At 38.1% G+C, this 24,435-nt stretch overlaps 1 protein-coding gene across 3 annotated transcripts in view; it reads right to left on the bottom strand.

Moving 5' to 3' along the window:
* FYCO1 (FYVE and coiled-coil domain autophagy adaptor 1) overlaps positions 1-24,435 on the bottom strand; it is a 74,348-nt gene that overhangs the window by 1,744 nt on the left and 48,169 nt on the right. For 2 of the 3 annotated variants that reach the window (XR_014028379.1, XR_014028380.1), the window contains exons 16-19: positions 19,566-19,661; positions 19,170-19,380; positions 18,196-18,305; positions 11,713-17,353 (exon numbers count right to left, since the gene is read on the bottom strand). Coding sequence is in view for 1 of the 3 variants with exons in the window: in XM_081342945.1 (XP_081199071.1) it covers positions 17,278-17,353; positions 18,196-18,305; positions 19,170-19,380; positions 19,566-19,661 (493 nt within the window). In the remaining 2 variants the exon portion in view is untranslated. Of the gene's footprint in view, positions 1-11,263; positions 17,354-18,195; positions 18,306-19,169; positions 19,381-19,565; positions 19,662-24,435 lie in introns of those variants that run through there. The other variant, XM_081342945.1, reaches the window with a different exon arrangement.

Below are 24,435 nucleotides of genomic sequence, written 5' to 3' on the forward strand. Positions count from 1 at the left end.
CCACCACAAACACGAAGCCAAACAAAAGCAGCACAACTCACCAGCTCAGGTCTAAGGCTGGCAGCTGAGACCAGCCCATACACTCAAAACACACCTCAACCCAATCAGAACACACCCACCATTCAAAACACACTCCCACCCAATCAGAACACACTTAAACTCCCACCCAATCAGAGCACACCTCCACCCACTGGCAGTTTAAAAAAGAGGAACAAACAGCCACATGCTTCTCCCAGAAGAAGGAAGCAGAAGCCACCAGCCTGATGGTGACGGATGGGATTCCGTCGAAACGTCGCTCCTACACCTTTAGTTCTACGCGGGGAAAAACCCGAATAACCAAAGATCCACATACGAACACCCGCGAAAACCTCAGAAAACAAGTATATATGTATGTATATATGTATATGTATATATAAAAGGGACGCGGTGGCTCAGTGGGTTAGGACGCTGAGCTTGTTGATCAGAAGGTCAGCAGTTTGGCGGGTTGAATCCCGAGTGCCGCGTAACAGAGTGAGCGCCTGTTACTCGTCACAGCTCCTGCCAACCTAGCAGTTCGAAAGCACGTAAAAATGCAAGTAGAAAAATAGGGACCACTACGGTGGGAAGGTAACAGCGTTCCGTGCGCCTTTGGCGTCTAGTCATGCCGGCCACATGACCACGGAGATGTCCTCGGATAAGCGCTCGCTCTTCGGCTTTGAAACGGAGATGAGCACCGGCCCCTAGAGTCGGAAACGTCTAGCACGCATGTGCGGGGGGAACCTTTACCTTTACCTTTATATGTATATATGTATATGTATATATGTAAATTATTCAAATTGCTAATAAAGAATTTTAGCAATAATTTACACAAATAATGAGCTGTCATAAGTTGTGACTATATCCTGTGGATAGCCTTGAGTTAGGCCAAACAGGAAAGAAAGATTTAATTAGCAAGGCGTATTCAAAAGACTTGACAAATATTTAACATATATATATATATATATATATATATATATATATATATATATATATATATATATATATATATATATATATATATATATATATATATATATATATATATATATATATATATATATATATATATATATATATATATATGTTTTCGTAGATTCTCGCGGGTGTCTGTATGTGTAGATCTAGAGTCTCGGGTTTCTTCCCGCGTTCCTTTCATCTTCAGAAAGTTGTGGCGACGTTTCGACGAAATCCCATCCGTCATCATCAGGCCGGAGTGTTTCTCCTGCTGCTACCAGGAGCAATGCGTGGTCTGGCTGTTCCTTTCTTTCCAACTGCCGGTGGGGCTGTGTTCTGACTGGGAGGAGGCGTGGCTGCTTTCTGATTGGGTGGGGGTGTCCTCCGGCTGGGTGGAGGCGTGGTTGTCTTCTGATTGAGTGGAGGCGTGGCTGTCTTCTGATTGGGTGGATGCGTGGCTGTCCCCTGATTGGTTGGAGGCGTGTCCGTCCTCCGACTGGGTGGGGTGTGTTCCGAATGGGTGGGGTTCTTTGTTGTGTTGTAATATCCTGAGTGTTGTGATTTGGTGTCCTGAGGAGTGGGCTGTGTAGTGGCCTCCAGAGCTTTGGTTTGGCTCCGAGTTCGAGGACCTGCTATGTATCTCTGGTATGGGTCAGTCCGGTTCGTGTGTGCGTTCTTCTGCTTGGGTGATGGCCCTTTTGCTTGACTTGTTCTGTCTTCTGTGTGGGAGAGTTTTTGTTCTGGGTGTGGATGAGTCTTGCTGGGGCTGGTGGCATTTGGGGTTGTTTGTTGGTTTTTTAAATTGTTATTTGCTGAAATTCGTTTCTCTATCAATGCTGGTTTCCAAATGGCATGTAGGCGGGAGGTGTCGTCTCGCTTGTTCATACTGTCTGGGTGTTTTTCTATTTCAATGGCTTCTCTGATTATTCTGCTATTGAGATGTTCTATTTTGGCGATTGTTTTTGTACCTTCAAAATTGATGTTGTGTCCCGTAGTGTTTATGTGTTGTACTAGTGAGGATGTGTGATCTTTCTTCTGTACTGAGTTCTTATGTTCTTCTACACGTACCTCTATTCTTCTGTTAGTCTGTCCGATGTATGTTGCTGGACAGGAAGCGCATGGGATTTGGTATATGCCCTGGTTTTCCAGTTCTATTTTGTCTTTGGGATTTCTCAGGATGGTTGATATCTTTCTGTCAGTGTTAAATGCGGTTTTGATGTTATGTTTGCATAGTACTTTACTGATTCTGTCGGTTGTTCCTTTTATGTAGGGCAAGATGGCTCATCCGTTGTTCTGTTCTTCTTCTTGGATGTTTTTCTGTTTCGGAGTCCCCTGCTGAATAATGTTGGTGATTTTGTTTTTTTTGGAACTTGTTTGCTGTCAATATGTCTGTCAGGGTGTGTAGTTCTGTTTGTATATGTGTTTCATCTGCAAGGCGTCTGGTTCTTGTTATTAGTGTTTTGGCTACTGAATTTATTTGTGCTGGGTGATGATGTGATTGCGCATTGAGGTAACGGTTGGTGTGTGTTTTCTTTCGGTAGACTGTGTGTCCTAGGGTGCCGTTTTGTTTTTTGTATATAAGTACATCCAGGAAAGGTAACTGGTTGTTTGTTTCAATCTCCATGGTGAATTTTATTTTGGGATGTAGGCTGTTCAGGTGTGTTAAGAAGTTTTCTAGCTCTTTTCTTCCGTGGGGCCAGATCACGAAGGTGTCATCCACATATCTGAGCCACAGTTTTGGTTTGTTTGTAGTCTTTTCCAGAGCGTTAGTTTCAAATTCTTCCATGAAAAGGTTGGCGATAACTGGTGATAGAGGGGATCCCATTGGTGCGCCTTCTATTTGTTTGTATCTCTGGCCTCTGTGTATGAAGTATGTGTTTGATAAGCAGTGTTCTGCTAGTTCTATAATATGGTTTGGTGGTTGGTATTTGCTTCTTATTGTTGATAGAGCTTCTTGGACTGGCACCTGGGTGAATAGTGATACTACATCGAAGCTGACTAGCAAGTCTTTTTGGTCTATCTGTAGATTTTTCACTAATTCTATAAAGTGGTATGAGTTTTGGACATATGAAGCTGCCATTTCTGCATGAGGTTGTAATTGTTTTGCTAGGTATTTAGCTAGGTTTTGTAGTGGTGAGCCTATAGAACTTACTATGGGTCTTAGTGGGATTCCATCTTTGTGTATTTTGGGGAGGCCATATAGTTTTGGGCATCTGGATGACTTCTCCCTAGGAATGATTGTTTGTTGGGTTTCTTGGTTTATAGAAGTTGATTTTATCTTTTTCTTGGTGGTCTTTTCTAGATAGGTTGTGGGATCTGTATCTATAGGTTTGTATGTAGTTTCTTTGAGTAAGTTGGACAGTTTCTCTTCATAGTCTGATGTGTCCATTACCACTGTAGCATTGCCTTTATCTGCTGGTAGTATGATTATGCTGTTGTCTTTTCTTAGGTTTTGCAATGCTACTTGTTCTTCTTTTGTTAGGTTGCTTTTGGGTGGTTTGCTTGTGCATAGGATGTGGGTGACTTCATGTCTGACTTGGTCTGCTTCATCTGCATTGAGTTTAGTTAAGCTGGTTTCAACTCCACATATGATGGTTTCTGTGGGAATTTTCTTTGGTGCAACAGCGAAGTTGAAACCTTTTGCTAGGACGTTTGTTTCTGCTGTTGTTAGTCTTCTGTGGGAGATGTTATGCACTACTTGTTGTAGATGTTGTTGTGATGTGGTTGTTTGGTTGTTGTAGTTCTCTAATTGTTTGAGTTTCTTTGAATGTCTGTTGTTTTTATAGATGGTTTCTGTTTCTGCTCTCCAAACCGCCAGTTGTTTCACTTTGTCCCATAGTATCGGGTGAATAGTGTTGCTGAGTTTGAGATGTAATGTTAGTAGGTCCTTGTTTGTTTGGTCTAATTGAAATCTTTTATTGTGGAGTTCATTTCTTAGTAATGCCATTTCTGTTCTTCTTAGAATGCGTTTGGTTGAAGTGGTATTGATGTGGAATTTCAATTTGAAACAATTTGGTCTTATATTTTGGTCTCGACATTGGCATAGGAAAGGTATGTCACTTAGTATTCTTGCTCTTCGTACTTCTGACTTTTCGTAAGTCCTGGTTAGTTGGTAGATGTCCTCCCCATAGAGGTATGATATTTGTTTTCGTAGATTCTCGTGGGTGTCTGTATGTGTAGATCTAGAGTCTCGGGTTTCTTCCCGCGTTCCTTTCATCTTCAGAAAGTTGTGGCGACGTTTCGACGAAATCCCATCCGTCATCATCAGGCCGGAGTGTTTCTCCTGCTGCTACCAGGAGCAATGCGTGGTCTGGCTGTTCCTTTCTTTCCAACTGCCGGTGGGGCTGTGTTCTGACTGGGAGGAGGCGTGGCTGCTTTCTGATTGGGTGGGCATATATATATGCAAAGGAGCCTTGGTGGAGCAGTGGGCTAATGCCTCCTTAAGTAACACCAGCTGCCTGCAATTAGTGCAGGTTCGCATCCCACCAGGCTCAAGGTTGACTCAGCCTTCCATCCTTCCGAGGTAGGTAAAATGAGGACCCAGATTGTTGGGGGCAATTAAGCTGACTTTGTAATAATGCCGCTTGGGGTGTGTGTGAAAGCCCTAATAAGCAGGCATATACATAGAATGAAGGCTACTGCTAAGCTTGTAAGCCGCCCTGAGTCTTCGGAGAAGGGCGGGATATAAATGGAATGAAAAAAACCACACTCTTTTCCAACAACCCAAGAGACGGCTCTACACATGGACATCACCAGACGGTCAACACAGAAATCAGATTGACTATATGCTCTGCAGCCAAAGATGGAGAAGCTCTATACAGTCGGTAAAAACAAGACCAGGAGCTGACTGTGGCTCAGACCATGAGCTTCTCCTTGCAAAGTTTAGGCTTAAACTGAAGAAAGTAGGGAAAAGCACTAGGCCACTCAGGTATGAATTAAATCATATCCCTGTTGAATATACAGTAGAGGTGACAAATAGATTTAAGGAATTAGATCTGATAGACAGAGTGCCTGAAGAACTATGGACAGAGGTTCGCGACATTGTACAACAGGTAGCAACCAAAACCATCCCAAAGAAAAAGAAATGCAAGAAAGCAAAATGGCTGTCTGAGGAAGCTTTGCAAATAGCTGAGGAAAGGAGGGAAGCGAAAGGCAAGGGAGACAAACATAGATATGCCCAATTGAATGCAGAATTCCAGAGAATAGCTAGAAGAGATAAGAATGCCTTCTTAAATGAACAGTGCAAAGAAATAGAAGAAAACAATAGAATAGGGAGGACCAGAGATCTTTTCAAGAAAATTGGAGAGATGAAGGGAATGTTTAATGCAAAAATGGGCATGATAAAGGACCAAAATGGCAGGGACCTAACAGAGGCAGAAGAGATTAAGAAAAGGTGGCAAAATTACACAGAAGAACTATACAAGAATGAGCTTAACGTCCCAGATAATCACAATGAGGTGGTCACTGACCTCGAGCCAGACATCCTAGAATGTGAGGTGAAGTGGGCCTTAGAAAAGCTGAGCAACAACAAAGCTAGTGGAGGTGACAGTATTCCAGCTGAGCTATTCCAAATCTTAAAAGACAGTGCAGTAAAAGTGCTACACTCAATTTGCCAGCAAATTTGGAAAACTCAACAGTGGCCACAGGATTGGAAAAGATCAGTTTACATTCCAATTCCAAAGAAAGGCAGTGCCAAAGAATGTTCAAACTATCGCACCATTGCACTCATTTCTCATGCTAGTAAAGTCATGCTTAAAATCCTACAAGCTAGACTTCAGCAGTATGTGGATCGAGAACTACCAGAAGTACAGGCAGGATTTCGAAGAGGCAGAGGAACTAGAGATCAAATTGCTAACATACGCTGGATCATGGAGAAAGCTAGGGAGTTCCAGAAAAACATCTACTTCTGCTTCATTGACTATGCTAAAGACTTTGATTGTGTGGATCATAACAAACTGTGGCAAGTTCTTAAAGAGATGGGAGTACCAGACCATCTTATTTGTCTCTTGAGAAACCTATATGCGGGTCAAGAAGCAACAGTGAGAAGTGGACACGGAACCACTGATTGGTTCAAAATTGGGAAAGGAGTCCGGCAAGGCTGTATACTGTCGCCCTGCCTATTTAACTTATATGCAGAGCACATCATGAGAAAGGCAGGGCTAGATGAATCAAAAGTTGGAATTAAGATTGCCGGAAGAAATATCAACAACCTAAGATACGCAGATGATACCACTCTAATGGCAGAAAGTGAAGAAGAACTAAAGAGCCTGTTGTTGCGGGTGAAGAAGGAGAGTGCAAAACTTGGGTTGAAACTTAACATTAAGAAAACCAAGATCATGGCATCTGGCCCTCTCAATTCTTGGCAAATAGATGGGGAAGAAATGGAGGTAGTGACAGATTTTGTTTTCCTGGGCTCCAAGATCACTGCAGATGGGGACTGTAGCCAAGAAATTAAAAGATGCTTGCTCCTGGGGAGGAAAGCCATGGCAAATCTAGACAGCACACTAAAAAGCAGAGACATCACCCTGTCAACAAAAGTGCGTATAGTCAAGGCTATGGTCTTCCCAGTTGCAACGTATGGCAAAGTTGGACCATAAGAAAGGCTGAGCGCCAAAGAATTGAAGCCTTTGAACTATGGTGCTGGAGAAGACTCCTGCGAGTCCCTTGGACTGCAAGGCGATCAAACCGGTCAGTCCTAGAGGAGATCAATCCTGACTGCTCTTTAGAAGGCCAGATCCTGAAGCTAAAACTCAAATACTTTGGCCACCTAATGAGGAGGAAGGACTCACTGGAGAAGAGCCTAATGCTGGGAAAGATTGAGGGCAATAGAAGAAGGGGACGACAGAGAATGAGGTGGCTGGATGGAGTCACTGAAGCAGTAGGCGTGAGCTTAAATGGACTCCAGAAGATGGTAGAAGACAGGAAGGCCTGGAGGAATGTTGTCCATAGGGTCACGATGGGTCAGACACGACTTCGCAGCTAACAACAACAACATTATATATATATAAAACACACACACACACACACACACACACACACACACATATGTATATATATATATAAAGACTAACCATATCTGAATCTTTCCCATATCACAGTTTTTAGGGTCTAATTCATCCTTTCAGTAAAGCCATTGACTTGTGCATGAAAGAGGCTGATATATACCTCTTTTATTCCTAGATCTACATAAAGATATTTAAGCAGTGCTGATTGGAATTGGACCCTTGATTTGTGATGATGTCATTTGAATGCCTACCTAACATTAAAAATTTACCAACTTCTATTCTTTTGGCTGTCACATTCCGTAATGAAACTGCTTCGGCATATTAAGTTGCATAATCATAGAAAATTAGAATATATTAATTGCCTTTCTGGGATTGTGGCAAAGGGCCTATCATGTCCATGGCTATTTTTTAAAAAAGGACCTTTTCCAAAACATCATCTTTAAAATTGGATGATGGGAAATGGGAAATGCCAAAGAGGGGGAAAGTTATACTTGACGATTTGGTGTGTGAATTTCAGTTCTGGCTTTGCTTTACTGCAATTCATTTTGACTTCTAATAAAGCTATACCTTTTGCAATAAATGGAGCTAAGAATTGTTTTACTTAGGAATCTAAGCTGAGCCAGATCTGACAGGCACTTTCTGAAGCCAAGCACTGACGTCCCAATGCATGCAATTTGCAGTGAAAAGGTTCTTAACAAGATCACAGCAAAGGACCATACCTTCTACCTCTCATATCAGTCTTGCTAGATAGATTTAGCAAGCTGGACCTCCGAAATGCATTAAAGTCAAAGAAGGACATGAATTTTTAACAGCATTCAATACCAGATATGGAAAGTTTGAATAAACTTTAATGCTTTTTGGTTTGGACAGTTGTAAAGGTGTGTTTTCCAAATTTATGAACCAATTTTTTTTCTGATATAATTGACAAATTTGTAGTATAATTGACAAATTTGTACTAATTTATCTGGTTGCTATTTTGATTTAGTCAGAGGAAGAAAAAGTTCATGAACACCATGTTTGAAAGGTCTCGTGCAGATTACATGATAATCATCTATTTGCCATGTTGAAGAAATGTGTATTTGATTTTAAGAAGTTAGATTTTCTGGGTTATTGCGTTTCCATAGATGGAATCCAAATAGATCCCCAGAAGGTGCATGCAAGTGCTCTCCCTACAGTCCCCCCATAGCGTAAAAGAGGTTCAGCATTTCCTAAGCTTTGCAAACTTTTATAGGAAGTTGATTACAACTTTGCACATAAGATTAAGTCACTCAACTGCTGAAAAAAGAAAGTGAAATTTGATTGGACAGAAAGGGAACAGTCTACATTCAATAAGCTCTTTGCCAAGTAGCCCCTTCTCCAATACCCTGATCCATCAATGAAATTTATTGTCCAAAGAGATACTTCAGACACAGCATTATTATTGCAGGAGGGGCCAGTTTCTCCCTTGTGCCTTTTACTCCAGAGCACTAACTTCATAAATGAATTATCACATTTTTAACGAAGAAATTTAGCAGTGAAAACAGCTTCCAAAAGTACCACAGAGTAATTAAAGAGTTCGCTTAATGATTGTGGCGTTCACTTAATGTCCATGTGCTTATACTGGAAATACCAAAGGTTTATCTTTATGTCTGTTTTAACTGTAACACAAATGCAGTATATCCAGATAAACAATTCTTTTTTTCAGATCTTTCTGCCACTGCCTTTATTGTATTTCAGTCTTATATACACACAGCTTAAAGACAGTTTAGATTATCTCCAGCTGTTCAGATTTTAAAACATTGCTTTGCTCTTTTCCCAACATAATTTCTCAATGGATATGATCTAGAATGCTTTCTCAATAACATGATTAATTGTGGGCTATTGAATCGTGATGTGCTCAGTTCTAGCAAGTCACTTTAGCCTGCTGGAGTTTGATCCCTCTCCTCTGATACTAGGCACTGTCTTTCATGCCCATTTAGAAGTTAGAGGCCCGATTTCCAAAGAAGTATCTGCCCAAGTAATGTCTGACCACTTTCTCTGTGGATTTAGTCCTCTTTTGAAAGAGTGCTAGTCCAGTTCTTCACAAAAGGTCAATTTAAACTGACAAAGGGAGCAGTATGTTGATGTCTAGGTCACCAGTGAATGCATTATAGGTCAACCACTCCTTCTGCTGAAAAATATTTCACACAGCTGTTCATTATAACTTCAGCTGTGGTAGGAGTTACCATTCTGCCTGCCTTTATGACATTTTGCCTATTCTATGGGTTACATACAGGTCCCACGGGCAATAACTGCTCATTGTCCTTCTCTTGCAGTATTTATCTTATTTGTATATCTTACATAAATGTTACTCTTAGTTCACTTTTAATATTTTAGTATCAATTGAGCATGGAGCTCTTCCTTATCAGTTGTTCCCTCCAGCTGTATCCTCTTCACCAGTGACTTGTTAGCTCAGGTATTTTTGACATGGATTTGGTGCTTTATGTCTAAAAAATAGCAAGCTGATATTTAAGAGATGAAGAAATAGGCGACCTCTTAACTGAGCAGATGACTAAACTAGCCATTCCAACCACCTGTCTACAGTCGCCCATCTCCAACTTGCAGTATATTAAAAAGAACAATTAGTAATGGTTTTTCCCATCTGCAAGAGAACATTGGTGGGAAGGAAAATAAAGCCAGATGTTTTTTAAAAACTTTCTTTCACTACGGATACCACCCCTCTCTGTTCCCATTGGTATTTAAAATAGTGATGAGGCCAGTTTCTATATGGCAACAAAAACTCTTCTACAAAGTGTTGTCTGGACTTGTACAGCCTAAAGCTGATGGCTTTAAGTATACCCAATCAAATGAGTGCACTATGAATTCAGATGCAGGCCTATACTTCTTGGAAAGCATGACTTCTGCTGGCTTGGGATGTCATACTTCTTGAGTAAGTATCTCCAGCACTGTCTATGGAGATTCTCCCGTCATGGTTGCCCCAAAGGTGCTTTTTCAAAAGGCAACTAAATTTTCTTTGTTTTTCCTTATAGATGTTTCACTTCTAATTCAAGAATTAATTAATTAGATGCTTTTAATTAGATACTTCTTCTGTCTGGTGGGATGGATTATTTTTCTTCTCTGGCCAATTAGGGCCCTGCCTACTTGGTTTGAATAAGGAAGAGGATTAAAAAGGCTTTCCTCATTGGCCACTTTTTGTCATCCATTGGCTGCACAGCCAATCCATTTGAACCTATGAGAATTAAATTAATCTAAAGGAATGTCATTCTTCTAAAAACTAATTGGTATAATTCTTGGAAAACAGAACATATTTTTGAGATTTATCCTGTACCTACTGTGTTTTTTTCTGCTATAATCCCTTCTTACACAAAGCTCTGAAAGAATGTTTAAGCTATGTCAGGAAAAATTTGTTTCCCAATCCACTTAGTAATTTAAATGACAAATTAAATGAAATATTAGGTGGGGCTACCGGATCTAAACTGCCAAAATCTAGAAAGCTATTAAATGGCATCAAAGGATTACAACTTTCTGGATGGTTTCCCTCTAGTGATCATCTCGATATTTGCAGCTCAGATCCTAACCTCTGTTGTGAAGTGACAAAGGTATTAACTGAAACTCCTACTAGGTTTTATTCCCCAATGAATAAAAGATGTTATTTTATTTAGCATATGGCATACAATGACAGTGAAATCTACATATGCTAGACACATTGCAGTTTTGACAGTCTAGGTTGGTAGTTCATTCTGTTCGGCGCTTGCATGCCTATCCTTGATGCCCTGGCAATGGTGGTGGGGAATGGTATAAAGATACCAGCTCCTCCACCAGTCTTGTCTTGCCTTGCCTCATGTCACATTGTCTTGCATCCAGCCACATCTAGTGCTGGCTTTTGCTCCACAAACACAAATATAGCTAGAGTTTTTCAAACTGAAGTGGTATCCCTTTATCTACTTGTAATATTGCATGTTTTCAAACTGCTGGGTCGGTAGGAGCCAGAGAACAAATGATGGGAGCTGGGTTTGAACCACTGGAGTGCACACCATTTCTGGTAAGCAATTCCAGAGTCATTACACCACTGTGCCACTATGTCCCCGTAAAGGGAGATCATGACAGATGAAAACAGTCCCTAGAGTTCCATAATTTATTGTAATTTCAAATCATTTTGGCATAAGGCTAGCTAGCATAAAGGCAGACTAAATCACCAAATTTTGTATCTTTCTCAAAAGATACAATGCCTGTTTATTTTCTCCTTTATTTATCTAAGCAGCAGCATTCCTTCTTTACCAAATGCTATTAATAAGATTAGTGATTAAAAACATTTGAGTAAAACTTGAGAAGCAGGCTCTCTTCAGATTTGAGCTGAATTCCCCCATTATTCTTGTAGTGTGCTTCCTACACACCTTAGCTGATTAGCAAAACGTTTATTTCCTCTTTTTGGTTTGGTGAACTGTAGTATGTACTTATGGCAATGTCATTCTTTTTTCCTTTTATATTAACCCAAATGCATTCAAGGTTTCCATTTCCCCCCATTTCTATACAGGATTAACTATTTGTTATATATAATGCAACTCCACCTCCTCTTTTATTAGGTCAGTTTCTTTTGAACAATTTAAATTCCTCTAGCTGCATGTTCCAGTCATGGGTTTCATCCCAAGTTTTAGTAATAGCTATATCACATCTACCCTTGTGTACTAGGCCTTCAAGTTCACCATTTGTTATACTTTGTGTGTTAGTGTATAGACATGAGTTCTTTTTGACTCACCCTGTATTTGCTTCCTACATCTGTTGTATGTTGGATGAAAATATACAATGGCTGATCTATTGCAGGGACTGGCAAAAGCCCAGGAAAAGATAAATTTGATTCTGGTGACCTTCAGTGTCTTAATAACAGAGAACAGCTATGACAAAAGAAAAAAGAAAGCATCTTGGGCTTTTTACAAAGTGAGAATTATAAACTCTAAAAAAAAAAAGAACTGATCTTTCTGGATTACAAATACTAACTCACAGGGCGTTTTTTGTCATAGAACGCTCAGAATGGAGTTCCGGCACCTTTTTTGGATAGAACCTTGTAGGGTAGGCAAGGCAGGTTGTATGACGTGTGAGTTCCGGCACCTTTTTATTTTACAAAAAAAGCACTGCTATCTCAACTGTGACTCTAAAACTGTCAGCAGAAAAAGGAAAACCCTGATTTTTGGCTATCATGGAAAACCAGAGATCTGCAGAAAGAATATATCAAGAAAAAACAAATACTTTTCAGAAGGAGATCTATGCTATGTTGCAACTAATCCAAACAAGAATAATTTCAAACCATGAGGAAATTAAACATAACCTTAAAAATATAAATGAACATAAAAATTCTCAGAAAATAAAAATAGAGAGCGAGCAGAAAAAAACAGACAACTAAATACGAGACAGAGGAGAGAGATTTTAAGATGGAATTTAACAATACAAGGAAGTGTGACTTAATCCAGATGGAAAAAAAATTACAGGAAACTCTGGACATGGAAAAGACAAACTACACTTTAACATTACAAAATAAGTTTGAGGACAAGAAAAAAGATTTGGCAAAATGGATTTTGCTAGAATTATAAGAACTTGAGAGACAAAAAATAATAAATAAAATCAAGAAAGAAGGAAAAGAATTTTAATGAATACGAAGGGACGAAGCCTTCCTATAAAAACATCTTACCTGTTTTGCCTTTTGTACCTGCAACAACATTTATAAGTTATGGGAAGATTCTTTGATATATTGAAGCATATTGAACAGAGATGATGTTGGGGGGGGGGGAAATGGCTAAAGTGAGAATTAAGAAACTAGATGATGGGAATTACCAGAGGGAGTATTTAAAAATTAAACATTTATTTGAATATGGTTAAAGAAATAGAAAGATTTTGAAAACAAAAGGAAGAGTAGTTTAAGAGGGATGAACCCCTCAAGTAATATAGTACAGGGCTTTTCAACCTTTTCACCCATTGTACCACTTTTAGGATATGGCAACATCCAAGTACCACCAGTTGCCTAGCAAGGTGTCAAAAACTTGATGACCAAAAAAAAAAAAAAAGAAAAAAAGGAAAAAAGTGATGAAGTACAGGTAGTCCTTGACTTACAACAGTTCGCTTAGTGACTATTTGAAGTTACAATGGCACTGAAAAAAGTGCCCCCCAAGCCACTCTTCCTCCTGAGGTTTTCATTATTGTCAGCATTTCTGTTGAGGATTGGCAGCGGGGGTAGGGTGAGGGTGTTTGATTTTTATTCCCCCCATCTGCTGGGTGGTTGCAGGTTTTGGTCACTTCACATGAACCTGGGACACTGTGATGGTCATATATATGAATCAGTTGCCAAGCATCTGAATGTAAATCGCAAGACCCTGGAGATGCTGCAACATTCCAGCTGATCAGTGCTTCTTCTGGGCTCAGAAGCGGCAGGATCAGTGCCAGGCTGCAGCTGGAGCCTGGAGCTGATCCTGGCGCTTCTGCTAAGCCCTGACAGCCCCACCCATCTCTCACTCAGGCTTGTGTGGTGCTGCCACCGATTCAGCTTATTCCCCTCCCCCACTACCACTTTTCTAGGATGGTTGCGTACCACCTGCCAGGTGCCAACATACCACAGGTGGTACCCGTACCACTGGTTGAAAAGCCCTGATATAGTATGCTTTTTTTTTTGTTTGGTTTTTTGACATGAGAAATATAAAAATGTTGCGATGGTTTACATAAAAGAAATGTTTTCTCTGTTTTGTCTCCCCCCCCTCTTATTTTTCTTTATGATATGAGAAATGTAAAAATGTGATGGTATGTATGAGAAAAAAGACTTAAATACTTAAGTGTAACTAATTTTGAGAAAATCTTAACCAGTAAGAATGTTTTGAATATTGTGAGGAAAACAAATTTAAATAAGAATGTAAACAGGATTTATGATGAGGCAATCAAGATGATCAATGAAAAGAAGCTTTATATTGATGTTATTTGCAGAAACATGAGAAAAATGTTTATATTCAATTGTCATTTATTTAAATAAGAACTGCATTAATTTAAGATTGGCAAAACAGAATATTATTGGAAGAAGAGGAAATCAAGTAAAGCTACTGTATGGACTATAGAATTATAGAAATTGTTTTTTAAACACTAACCCAGACAACACGTTTACCAAATATTAAGGTGTATGTTAAAAATTAACAAAACAATTTTTTAAAGATTGTGAGCATTCTTATGTCATATTAACTAACTTCCCTCCGTCCCCCCTATTTTTCAGATTGAATTCTGAGAAGCTTAATTTTTTTTTAAAAAAATGTTTCCTCTAATAAATAAATGTCCTTCTTTACTAGTCATTTGTTGTTGGTTTATAGGGGAAATGCAGTGGCTCAGTGCTTAAGACACTGGGTTTGCCAGCTGCAAAACTGGCAGCCCAGGACTCAAGCTCCACATGATTGGATGAGCTCCTGTCCTCATTCCAGCTCCTTCTAACCTAGCAGTTTGAAAGCGCAGAAATGTAAGTAGATAAATAGGCACAGCACTTCATGCTGGCCACATGATTGGGGAAATAGGGATTCAGACAGCACTGGCTCAATGGCCTTGAAATGAATATGAGCACAGCCCCCTTAATTGGCAATGACTAGCAAGGTAATATCCACAGGAACTCCTTTATCTTTTCTTGGACACTTGTTTGTGATGGGCATAGGGTGTTGTTTTGTTTGTATGAGTAAGGACTTGAAGAATTATAATTAATACACTAGAGATAAATCACTCAGACATCTCTTCATCAATAATATATATTTAAAATAATACATTTTCTGTATATTTGACAGCATCCTTTTCATATTACTTTTATATATGAAACAAACCAATTTTTGAAAAAAGTAAGTATTCTATTAAATTTCTACAGTAAAATAGACTGAGAATACCCATTATTAATATATTATGGGATTTTAGTTCAAAATCCATTTGATATTGCACAATCCATGGCAAACAACATTCCATATTTTAGCATTAAATCCTTATTGCTACTCAACTCAAAATAAAATATGTTTTTAACACATAATAACATTCAACAAAGAAATGGTCAATCCATAATATTTATCATTTTGCTTCTAAGTTATCAGCATTTTTTTTAACCATATCAGGCAACTCACAGGTCTGTTTGGGATTATATAAGCACTAAGAGAATTGTAAATCATTACCAAAGTATCTGCATTGCATTAATAAATCCATTAACAAGACCTGCATAGTATTCTGTAATAATATCAAGCAGCTAAACCCTATTGCTCATATCCTAGTCTTGAACAAGTTCAAGCTAACTTGTAGAGAGTGCAAAAGAAAACAATAATTTCTAGCATGGTGGTGTTTCCGCCAGATAAAAGGTCTAGAGCAGGGGTCAGCAACCTGAAACAGTGAAAGAGCCACTCGGAACCGGTTCCCTCACAAAAGGAAAAACTGGGAGCCGCAAAAAATGTGTGCACATGCGCGTACATGCACACATGCGCAGAACAGGGTTTGACTGAAGAGTGGAGCCAAGGCGAGATATGCACCTACCCTGCATATTTGAATTGATTGGTTGAACTTTTTTAGTCCCACTTTTTTTTTTGGACTGCACATGTTAGAGGACTAGGAGCCGCAGGAGACGGCTGAAAGAGCTGCATGTGGCTCCGGAGCCGCGGGTTGCAGACCTATGGTCTAGAGGATGGCATGATAACAATATAGCTGTATGTTACTGTATCATCCATGCCTTACATAGTTTAGCACCTTTTCTGCCAACTAGAAATCTACCTTTGTTCTCCATCATAAATATTATTTTTTTAAAAAGTCAGCAGATATAGGGAAATCGAAGTGTTGTGTCCGGGAATCTGGAATTTAAAATAATCAACATTAATTGGGAAAGGATGGAGTAAAGTATTGCTTAACTAAGTGCATCTTCTGCTCGTTTCAAATTTTCCTTTAAGCCTACGTTCAGCATCTTTAAGAGGAAATATTCAAAACTTGTGAAGTCTATGTCTGAGCAGTAACAATTCCATTTATATTGATTATCTTTCACAAACATGTCATTCATATGATAAAAAATAATATAAATTGTAAATGTAAATATATTTTTTAGAATTTTTTTTCTGGACCAAAGTATGTGTAACATGTTTGTATGGCTATAACTTGTTTAGATAAAAGAGGCTTACACCAGATGTTTTATTTACTTCATGGTAATTATATAGCATGATCAGGCTTGCAGGGGACTTAAAGCATTGAATCTGGATTTTTAAAAAACATGATATCAACATGTTGGTGCATGCAGTCTATTTGACCCAATTTGTTCCCTCCTTTGTGAGAATGGGTAAAATAATATGCCAACCTTTGAACAGGAGTTGTAGTTGGTTTGTAAACTGTGTGTTTGTGCAGGGATAATGGATCAACATAAGCTTACTTCTAGATTGCAAATTAAATTTAACTATTGCCGGCAATCCTGCGTCATAGGCAACATATCAACTGTCTTAAATGATCATCCATTTTGCAAAATGGAGAGATATAGACAATCTTTTTTTATGCCAAACACCACCTTTTTTGCATGTTGAACTGCTTTTCCCAGAATTCTCAATTATTATATAACCAGATGCATATGATGGGGTGGGGAACAGTCCTTTAAATGGAAGGTATGAATATAAGCAAAACCAAAACACATTTTCATTAATGTGGGTCATATAAAGTATACAGGAGGGCTAAACTGATGGAAACTTTCATATACTGTACAAAATAATAAAACTGTAATAATTGTTTAAAACCTGAAAATTTAAGGCTCTCCTTCAGATTCTGAGATCCTAAACTATAACTTATTCAGCTGGGAAGTCAATTTATCAGTGTTAATGTTCATGCAAAACTGATTTTCTATTTGTCTGTCTGTTGCTGAGTCAATAAAACTAACAATAATTAGTGTTATACATATGTTAAATCTTCTAAATTGAAAAATACATTTCCTATTCTTAGCTTTTTAATAAAATGCATGTAGAATCATTTTTGGTATCAAATGCAGCAGAAAACGACTATTATGTCTGTTTAATAAACAAAATGGCTTTTGAATAAGAGGTACAGTCTAGAATCATTATTGCTCTCATAAAAGCTATGCTTTTTTCTCATGCATATATATTTAAGTATGGTTTCTGAATTATTGCATAAATCTTGGAGGATTTTATATCCTTCTGTGATTTTGGTGCTTCATATGTGTATGTGTGTGTGTCTGTATGCATACACACAGAAACAGATACACAAACACATGTACACACAGATGCACACACACAAACACACTCATACAAAAATAATAGTGTTTTTTGCAAGATTTTTCATATAGGAAGAACTATGGAAAATCACTTCCATCATAAATCACTGGCCGTTGAACAGACAGGTGGAAAAAAACTTTTTTTGAGATAAACCTGTAAGGAAAAACAACATAAGAAAATTAGTCAAAATGAAAATGTAAAATTAAGATAATCTAGGTCTAGGAGAAACAACGGAGCATGCAATTACAGGTAGTCTTTGTCTTACAATCATTAAGTGACTGTTCTAAGTTACAACGGCACTGAAAAAGGTGATTTATGACTGTTTTTCACACATGTTGCACCATTCCCATGATCAAAATTCAGAACCTTGGCAACTGGCATGTATTTATGACGGTTGAAGCGTGCCGGGCCATGTGATCAACTTTTGAGACCTTCTGACTAGCAAAGTCAACAAGGAAGCCAGATTTACTTAACAACCATATAACCATGTTACTAACTTAACAACTGCAGTGATTTACTTAACAACTATGGCAAGAGGTTGTACAATGGGGCAAAATTCATTTAATAACTGTCTTGCTTAAACAGAACTAAACAACTACAACCAAATAAAGTTCAAATCTCTTCCTCTGAATTGGAATTAATGTGACCCTAGCCACACAATGGATGGCTATTTTTTTCCTTTATGGCAAAATCACCTCATTCAATAGAATATCATAATATATAAAACAGTAATAAGAAGCCAAATAAAAGGATGTTTTAAGACTAAAGAGGAATAATTAAAGCATCAAAAACATGAAATAATTTCAAAAACATGAAATAATTTTGACTGTAATTAAGAAAAATATTTCAATATTTAAAACACAGTAATTGTGTAGGTTTTAGAGGAACACAATTTCCATATTAACTCCACACTCAGAACGAAGTAAGTGACAATTCCTAAATATCCACAACATCACAACCATAAAAAAATACACTCTGTTCTCCAACACACCAACCTAGAAAAAGTGTTGTCAAAAATAAGTATGTAAATTCCAGCATTTCGGACTTTTACATTCCCTCTGATAGTTTCCTTATGAGAATTGCAGCGAGTCATAGGAATAAGAACCTGCAAAATATATATCAGTATATTAGCCAGAAACAATTTTGCTATTATAAATTAACTTAGGGAATGAATGAATGAATATACTTTTAACCAGCCTACCTGAATGCTTTCTCTATGTGTTGACTATGATTTTCATCACTATCAGCTCATAAGGCTACCAATTGATTAATTAATTAATTAATATATAATTATATTATATATTATATTAAATTATATTAAATTAATATATAATTAATTTATATATCACTCATCTCCCTATCAAGGGACTCTGGGCAGCCTACAATATAGTAAAAACAATATAAAACATTAAAACATTAAATATTAAAATTAACGAAATAGGAATAGGAATCAATGTACAATGGGGTAGAATGGAATCTTCAAGATTCTTAACCCACTAACTACATTATGGAATGCCTCAAGCTAATTGGCAGAGCCAGGTTTTGAAACCCTTTCAGAAGGCCAAAATATTATTTGAAAGATACACTAATGAGAAGGAAATAGAGAACAAAATTTTTTCAGCAACCTTCTGTTTGATACTTAAAGCATAATGGATCAGTCAGAGCTTCTTATGACAGGGATGGACAACCTAGAGCAAAAATGCCCCCACATTTTTTAACCCCAGATCCTCTTCATGCAGGGCAAATCCAAACAAAAATTAGTATTGTTTCCTGCTATCTACAAATTAGAACTCTACTAACCACTAAAACTATAGCACATTGCCTAATTATATTTTTGGGACAGAGATCTAGAATGGTGTAGCTCTGGTAGCAAATAGCGGATTTTCTTAGTTGAATTGATTTGTTCATAATTATATTATGTGCAATGTTTCCATGGAGAAGAACAGTTCTGTATGAAGGGCTAACTTACTTTGCATTGATCCAGAGAGGTGTCTTCTGATTGCTTGTACACTACGCTGAATGATATGCTCTTTGGGTCTGATGAAAACACCCAACTTACTGTAAGGCCAGTCTCGTTTACAGTGATTGGAATAATGCTGTAGGTACTTGACTTAATAAACAGTTCTCTGGTACCTTCTCCAAACTTTAAAATCTCCTCCACTGTGAGAGGCAGCTTTAGCCTGAAGATTACAAGACCAAAAAGAAAGCTTGACCAACCAATGACACAAAATGTGGAAAACTCATTTCTTACTTTCAAGAAGATTTGTTATGATTCAGTGTTGTTAAAAGAAACAATGGGTTAAAATTATTGTCCTTCTGGCCAATGGCAGTTTCTTCCAAATATAGGGAAATAAACTGGGCTTACATCAATTCTCCTGACTTCAGCAAGCAGATCTCTGCATCTTGGGCCATTTCCAAATCATCAGATTCATCAACAGTTGAGGAGCTATAGGTGCTGTTTCTGGGGACATAGAAAATCAGATTATCATAATCAGATATTATTCCCAAAATGTATATAGAAATCTTCTGAAAATCCAAAATCCATGATGGCTTATGATAAAATTAAATTAAGATTATCAAAATTAGCTAAAGTAGCAATCATGAACCCATGGCAGGGAGATAGCATAATTATCTGTTTCAGTCAGGATTCAGGTCCAATTTTGGGATGGAAATAGCACTGATCATGAATTATGATGTCTTTGTGGGAGCAAGAAGGGATTGTCTACCTGACCTCTCAGCAGCTTGTGATACTATTGATCATGGTATTCTTCCGAAATGGCTCTAGGAGCTGGGAGTGGAGGGCACTGTGTTATTCTGATTCACCTTCTTTCTTCAAGGACATTCTCAGTTTGTGTTGATCAGAGGCAAGAGTCTAATCCCCAGGTCCTGCTTTGCAGAATCTCAAGGGTCAGTACTTTCTCTGCTGCTGTTAACATTTACATTAAACTGCTGGGGGAGATCATCCATCACTATGGTTAAGATATCATCAGAACGCTGATGATATTCTGCTGTACATCTCTGCCCATGGGAAGTTAAATGATGCTGCAACCACCTTTTTTCAGTGCCTGGAGGCTGTTGAGCTATTGATGAAAAACAAAAGGCTAAAATTGAACTTTGGCGAGAGAGAGTGGCTCTAGGTTAGGGGATCTTTCCCTTTTAGAGTATTACCATCTTTGGTCATGGATAGGGTGGACTACCCCAGACTGACATGATGCATAATCTGGAGGTTATCCTGGATTCACCACTCTTGCTCAAGAAGCAGGTGGCAGTGCTAATCAGGAGTATTGTTGGAGTACTGTTCAATGGGATTAATAGTTTTATGCAAGCCTAGATTTGTGCATGTGTTACCTCTTCTATGGGAGTTGCACTGGCTACCTATCTATAGTTTAAGATGCTGGTTATCACTCTAAAGCCCTACATGGTTTGGGACCAGGTTATCTGAAGAACCTGCCTCCTATTACATCCACCAGGACAGGAAGGTAATTATAAGAAAACAGGCAATATAAGCTAGAAAAACTCCAAAACAATGGGAGAAAAAGCAGTTACTCATTTTATATACATCAATATAGTTGAATTTTATAACTTACCTAACGTAATTTTTATTTTAGACAATACCGACTGTATTTGATATTATATTAGTTCAATGGGCAAAAGATACAAACGTTTAAACTTAGTTTGTTATTTATTTATTTTATTTATTTTAATTCCATTTATATCCCACCCTTCTCCAAAGACTCAGGGCGGCTTACAAGCTTAGCAGTAGCCTTCATTCTATGTATATGCCTGCTCATTAGGGCTTTCACACACACCCCAAGCGGCATTATTACAAAGTCAGCTTAATTGCCCCCAACAATCTGGGTCCTCATTTTACCTACCTCAGAAGGATGGAAGGCTGAGTTATATTATAATGTGTCATAAAATTCATTGTTACATTAACAAGGAGACTAAGAAATTGCAAATTTAGACTGATGAAGTGCAATTATCAAAATTAATGATTTTGTTGAAAAGTTCCATTATATGAATTTTTTTTATAAATACAGCTTCATCATTGTGGATGAGCAATGCTTTGCAAAACACAAAAGAAGCAATCATGAGTGAAAGAAATTAAAGGTAGAAGATAAAATACAATATCTCATTACGTCTATATGCCAACACCTTTCACTGTGTTTATGGATTGCTTATTTCTGGGGCTTATATACTTCTTTAATTCAGCAGGAGTCTTTGAACAGCATACCTTCCCTTCTTAATAAAATAAAAAGGTGAAAATACAAGAAAAATAATGATAAAAAATTAAATGACAGGAAGAAATAATAACAAAAGGATATTTAAAAACAAAGGCATCTTGAAGAAGTTTTCAAACTCAATCCATAGTAAGGGTTCAAACTTATCCTGGGCGGGGGAAGAGCGAGAGGGAGAAGGAGAGAAAGAGAGGGAGAGAGAGAATTAGAATATTTTTTCCTTAGCTGGAGTTCTTCAAATGTTTTGGACTGATTATTCCTATCCATTTTCTACGTGGCTCAGACATTTCATCATTTCATCACATACACAACACTATTAAAAATCAGTACTGAAAACAAATAGAATTATTTAATGTTGGGATGCAATATACTTACGCTATAATAATATTTTTCCCACATTCTACACACAGAGATTGATTGTGAAAATAGAATATAGGATTGTTGTAATAATTCTAATTCACTCTTTGTATAAAGGTAAAGGTAAAGGTTCCCCCGCACATGCATGCTAGTCGTTTCTGACTCTAGGGGCCGGTGCTCATCTCCGTTTCAAAGCCGAAGAGCCAGCGCTTGTCCGAGGACGTCTCCGTGGTCATGTGGCCGGCATGACTAGACACCAAAGGCGCACGGAACGCTGTTACCTTCCCACCGTAGTGGTCCCTATTTTTCTACTTGCATTTTTATGTGCTTTCGAACTGCTAGGTTGGCAGAAGCTGGGACGAGTAACAGGCGCTCACTCTGTTACGCGGCACTCGGGATTCGACCCGCCAAACTGCCGACCATCTGGTCAACAAGCTCAGTGTCCTAACCCACTGAGCCACCACGTCCCTTTGTATACGATGTCACAATACATAAGAAATAGAATAGTTTTATAAAAAAACATTTTACTTTACAGTACTCATCTATTTTAAAATTACCATCACTAGATAGCATTCTATCAACAAAGTAGTTATCTTCACTTACTTGCATATCTTTTTTCAGGCTTCTTCCTTGTGGCTACTAACCAACCATCAGTCTTTACCTGACAAAAAACTGGACTGGTAAACTATGTACAGGCCTCAAAGACCTCAATTCTGCCAGATGAAAAATGCTAGCAAAGGCATTTTTAGGATGCACAGTAGAGTGCACTTTAAGAGCAGGGATCACTGGATTCCCCTGATTCCTTCTCTCCCTCCCCACCAATGTGACCAGCCAGCAGGAAAATATCCACCAACCATTTTTATTTAGTCTTGCCTGAAACAGAAATGAGGGGAGGAGGTGAATTCTGGTGTATAGTTATGGTAGCAAGTTGATTTGTCAAAACATGATCCAATTTTACGTAAGTGTTCTGTAGGAATATTCCAAAGGAGCTCAACTATGAATGATAAACTTCTAAGCTTGATTAATTTCTGTATGGGTTTAGATCTCACTGATAAAAGCGCTAAACCTGTTTCAAAAGATGAATACAACAACACAACTTTACCATTATTCCACAAACATATATGTGTTCAGAAATCAACCAATTGTGAGAAAGAAGTAAAAAGCCAGTGGGTTTCATTTACAATAGATTTATCAGTTGTTCAAGGCCAAGAAACTAGGGGCAAGGAATCTGTTGTAAATTAAAAAAGGTGATAAAGGTTTTAAATTACAGGTGCAGGAGAAGAATTGCACCTACTTTCTGAAGTATTCAATTCTAATAAAAAATCAGTAAATAGTTCTATAAACAGTTCCTTTATTATTAATGAAAAGATTCAGAGTTTGTCAGTCACACAAAGACAATAAATAAGAACAATTAGAAAGATTCTAGCTTAATGTATCCTGAGGATATACATTAGCTTAATGTACCCTGTCTGTATATTTGGAAATACTTCAGATGCCAAAATCCTTATAATTTCATTCTTATTAGTTATACAGTACTGTGCAAAAGTGTAAGGCAGTTATGCAAAAATGCTGTAAATTAAGAATGCTTTCAGAAATAGAAGCGCTACTAGTTTATTTTTATCAATTAACAAAATGAAAAGTAAATGAACAGAAGATAAATCCTAATCAAATCAATATTGGTGTGACCATCCTTTGCTTCAAAACAATATCAATTCTTCTAGGTATACTTGCATACAGTTTTTGAAAGAACTTGGCAAATTACAAGCTTGTTTCAAACATTAGAAAACTTAACCCCAGATCTTCTGTGGATATAGGCTGCCTCAAACCCTTCTGTCTCCTCATGTATTCCCATACAGACTCAATGATGTAGAGATCAGAGCTCTGTGGGAGCCAAAACATTACTTCTAGGACTTCTTGTTCTTTTTTTAGGCTGAAGATAGTTCTGAATGACAATGACTGTAGGTTTAGAGTCACTGTACTGCTGCAGAATAAAATTGGAGTCAATCAAATGCCTCCCTGATGGTATGGCATGATGGATAAGTATCTGCCTGTATTTTTCAGCACTGAGAACATTTATCTGACCAAATCCCCAACTCCATTTGCTGAAATGCAGCACCAAACGTGCAAGGAACCTCCATCAGGCTTCACTACTGCTTGCAGATACTCATTATTGTACTGCTCTCCAGTCCTGCGGCGAACAAACTGCCTCCTGCTACAGCAAAACTTTTCAAATTTTGACTCATTGGTCCAGAGCACCTGCTATCATTTTTCTATATTTTTGTGCATAGTTGATTTGCTTAGCCTTGTTTCCACATCACAGGTATGGCTTTTTGCCCACAATTCTTCCATGAAGATCACTTCTGTGCAGACTTCTCTAGAAAGTAGATGGCTCTATGTGGGTCCCACTGGTTTCTGCCAGTTCTGTGCTGATGGCATTGTTGGACAACTTCCAATGTTGAAGAGAAGCAAGCATGTTGCATTAACTTTTGGACGATTATGGACTGTTGGGAAGGGGGGGGGCCTTGAAGATTCTAATTCCTTTTGGAAGTGATCAGTCATTGGGCACATACATTTTCCTGTTACTAGTTTCATTGCCTTAAGCATACATGGGTGTTAACTTTCACTTTTTGAATTTATTGT

This window comes from Vipera berus (genome assembly GCF_964194415.1).
Source record: "Vipera berus genome assembly, chromosome: Z".
NCBI lineage: Eukaryota > Metazoa > Chordata > Lepidosauria > Squamata > Viperidae > Vipera > Vipera berus.